Genomic DNA, 3,771 nt, shown 5'->3' with positions numbered 1-3,771 from the left:
AAATGCAAAAAATGACTGAGAGAGCAAGCATGGAATTGTATAAAGCCCGGGAAAGCATTGCCGCCTAGAAGCTAAGTTCCGTATGAATTGCATGGCGCCATTTTGCTCTGATAAGACGTCTAATAGCCCGGGAAATGAAGAGGAATGAAATACTACTTATAACTGTGATTGTTATTTGATAGTATCTTTCTAGAAATTGGTCCATGGATATTGCAGAGGAGGAGAAATATTGCAAAGTATTGAATTGCATGAGTTCGGTTGGAGTGAAAGTGATTTTGTCAAAACTGAGCTGCACAACAGGTAAAAATCTTCCATTGCTAGTTGATATGATCAACATGTAGAAGGAAAACTTGTCAAGTGCCATGAACTGTTCTTCATCAGTTGCCTATAATATCTCTGTTTTCTTGTGTTTTTCTATTTTGTTGGACTTGCTCTGGCTGAGTTCCATTGGTAGTTGATATGATGAACATGTAAAAGGACAAAATGCAGGTGTCATGAACTGTTCTTCATGATTCCTATAACATCTCTGTTTTCCTTGTGTTTTTGTGGTTTATTGGACTTGATGACCGAGTTTAACATCCAACCAAAGCCTTTGTATGTGATCCTTATATTAAGTATTGTTAATGTTGGATGCTGTAAAGAATGTCTGATTTGATGAACTATGCTTGACCTTTATTTTATTGGTTCAAAAAAGTTGATGAATATTGAGTTGAAGCTAAGCTGTAATACATAAGAACAGCTTAGCTTTGTAGCTTAACTTTGTAGCTTAACTTTGTGGCTTAGCTTTACAACCTGAGTTTGACTTTGATTAAGCATGCGTGTGTTATACTATGTCCCTTGTGAGAATATGTGATCCTTATAGCTACTGATTCAAACTTTTCTTGCAAACACACTGATATGTAGGATGGGAAGAATTATTGCACATGATATTCTAGTCCATTACATGGGAAACACTGTCAGAATTCCTAGTGTCGATCCAAAGAACTACCAATATATTGACCTTCTTGATGATGTTACTGATAAGGCAATGAATGATTTGCCTGGAAATTTGAACATGCTTGTGCATATGAAATGTGCGATTCTTAGGACAACAGGCTTCATGGACATTAGTAGTGACAAATCAGTCCTTGATATGTTCAAACTTCATGAAAATGATCTTGTTATAAACTTGTACTTGCTGCACCTGGATATTATTCCTACTACAGAGGAGAATATGGTAGACTACAGGAATAACCAACTTATTGTGGCACAGAAAGACATAGGAATCAAAAATGTTCCTATTACTGTAGTTGACAATGAGGGTGATGACATTTATGCTTCTAGTTCTGATGACTCTTGGAAGGATGACATAGATAGTGACTTGGAAGATGTCATAGTTGAAGATAGGGCCTTAATTTCTAATAGTGATAAGGAGGAAAATGACTTGTTTGATTATGAGGAGATAGAGGATGCACCAGTTGTCCCTGATTCAGAATCTGACCAAGAGACTGATCCTATGAGAGCAATCATGCAGTAAAAAATGTGGACTTACAATCCAAGAGAGGACATTGAGTTTGAGAAAGGGATACTATTTACCAATGTGGATGCATTTAGAGCATTGTTGAAGGACTATGCTATTCAGAAAGGATTTCCATTGGTGAGGTTGAAAAATGAAAAGAGCAAATGCACTGTCAAGTGTGGTGCTGAGGGGTGTAATTGGAGGATTCATGCATCCCCAGTTGGTGATACAACCACATTCATGGTTAAGACATATACACCTGAGCATACGTGTGTCATGAATAGGAAAAATTCAGAAGCAACATCAGATTGGATTGCAAAGAAGTTAATTTCTGCTATGAGAGATCACCCAGAGATGACAAGCAAGGGAGTAAAGGCTGAAATGCAGAAGCATGGAGTCTTGCCAAGTAGAATGCAAATTTACAGGGTAAAAAAGAAAGCCTTGAAACAGATAGAAGGATCACACAGTGAGGCCTATGGAAAATTACCAAAATATGCTGAACTGTTGAGGATGCACAACCCAGGAAACATCATGAAAATTCATTATGATAGGACAAACGTTCTGGTAGAGCCTAAATTTCTAAGATTGTTTGTCTCTTTCAAGGCACAAAAAGATGGTTTCCTGGCAGGTTGCAGGCCATTTATTGGCTTTAATGGCTACCATTTGAAAGGTGCATTTGGGGGCATTCTGTTGACTGTTGTTGCTCTTGATAGGAACAATAGTTTGTTTCCATTAGCTTTTGCTGTTGTAGAGTGTGAAAACAGGGAAGCCTGGAGTTGGTTTTTTTTTTATTATTTCCAGAAATTCTTTGGACCATTTCCAGCCAATATTCCACTCACCTTCATGAGTGATAGACAAAAGGTATGTTTTATATTTCTGTATTTTTCATGTTTCAGATTCTCTCCATTGCTGTTATAGTGGCTGAATCAAATGTTTGAAGGAATTTGTTTCTGAAACTTCTGTATAGGGACTCAACCTTGCTTATGAGGAACAAGTGCCTGAAGCTGCTGCACGATATTGCTGTTGGCACATCTACTGCAACTTCAAAGTCAAATTTCCAGGATTGCTGCTAAGGAGATTTTTTTGGCAAGCAGCTAAAAGTTATGATTTGATAGGACACAATGAGGCTATGGAAAGAATAAAAAATATTAACATTGATGCTTGGAGATACTTAGCAAACATTCCTAAGTGTAATTGGGCAAGGCATGCATTTTCTGTTGAAATTAAGTGTGATCATGTCACCAATAATTTCACAGAATCTTTTAATGCATGGGTTGGAGAACTGAGAGGGAAGAATATACTTGCTCTGGCTGAAGGACTGAGGCAAAAATTCATGAAAAAAACTGCATAAAAGGTATCAAAAAGGCTGCACATGGACATCTAGTGTTACTCCACATGTTATTGGCAAGCTAAAGGATATTTCAGCTGAATCAAGAAGGTGTTCACTGATAATGGCAAGTGACAACACGTTTGAAGTAGCAGACTATGATAAGTCCTATATAGTCAAGTTGACTGAGAGGACATGTGAATGCGGGGCTTTCCAGTTGACTGGCATTCATTGCAAGCATGATGCACTAGGAGCTATTTATAGAAGGGAGAAACTGGAAAGCTACTGTGATGCAGCCTTTTCCATTGATCAATACTTGAAAATGTATGCATTCATGATCAACCCAATTCCACATATGAATAAGTGGCCTCCAATGGAAAATGTGACACCAGTAGTAGTTTTGCCACCACCACTTAGACGAAGAGCGGGTAGACCAAGAAGAAATAGAAGAAGAGCACCTGATGAAGGAGTTCCTGCACCTCAACACAAGAGATCAATCAGTTTCAGGTGCTCAAAGTGCTGCAGATTTGGACATAATAGGAGAACTTGTCAAGGAGCTCATATTGCTGAAAAAAGAGGCGGCAGTACTTCTACAAATCAGGTAGCAAGTCGAAGAGGAAAACCAGGAAGAGGCATTGCCAATACTGGATTAGCAGGATCTGTTCTATGGGTAATTGAAGCAATGTCAAATTATAGTATCTTCATGTGTATTAATTCCTTGCAAATGAGTTTAGCTTTTGGATCTGATTTGTCAGGAACATGCACAAGGAACTGTGCCAGTCATTGTATCAAGTCAAGGCAGTAATGGAAGCACTCAAAATCATGTTGCTGGAGCTCATGTTCAATGAACTTGGCAGGAGAGACATATTGTACCTAAGGAACTGCACCTGATAGCTTAATGCGTTTTCTGTCCAGTATGACTTTTGGTCTAACACTGATAGGCAAC

At 38.4% G+C, this 3,771-nt stretch overlaps 1 protein-coding gene across 1 annotated transcript; it reads left to right on the top strand.

The window, feature by feature from the left end:
- Positions 1 to 1,519: 1,519 nt before the first annotated feature.
- LOC113699762 (uncharacterized) lies at positions 1,520 to 2,849 on the top strand. Its single transcript, XM_027220109.2, has 2 exons — positions 1,520 to 2,359; positions 2,466 to 2,849. The coding sequence occupies exons 1-2, from the start codon at positions 1,520 to 1,522 to the stop codon at positions 2,847 to 2,849; spliced, it is 1,224 nt and encodes a 407-aa protein (XP_027075910.2).
- Positions 2,850 to 3,771: the final 922 nt, after the last annotated feature.

Source organism: Coffea arabica, chromosome 7c (assembly GCF_036785885.1).
Source record: "Coffea arabica cultivar ET-39 chromosome 7c, Coffea Arabica ET-39 HiFi, whole genome shotgun sequence".
Taxonomy (NCBI): Eukaryota; Viridiplantae; Streptophyta; class Magnoliopsida; order Gentianales; family Rubiaceae; genus Coffea; species Coffea arabica.
Note: the sequence above shows the minus strand (reverse complement) of the source record. Positions and strands in the feature narration are given on the sequence as shown.

What these genes read in the sequence shown, in the direction of transcription:
- LOC113699762 (XM_027220109.2), top strand. Translation starts at nt 1,520, where the DNA reads ATGTGGACTTACAATCCAAGAGAGGACATTGAGTTTGAGAAAGGGATA. An exon ending in TCATGAGTGATAGACAAAAG is followed by an intron (nt 2,360 to 2,465) that starts GTATGTTTTATA and finishes ACTTCTGTATAG; the next exon opens with GGACTCAACCTTGCTTATGA.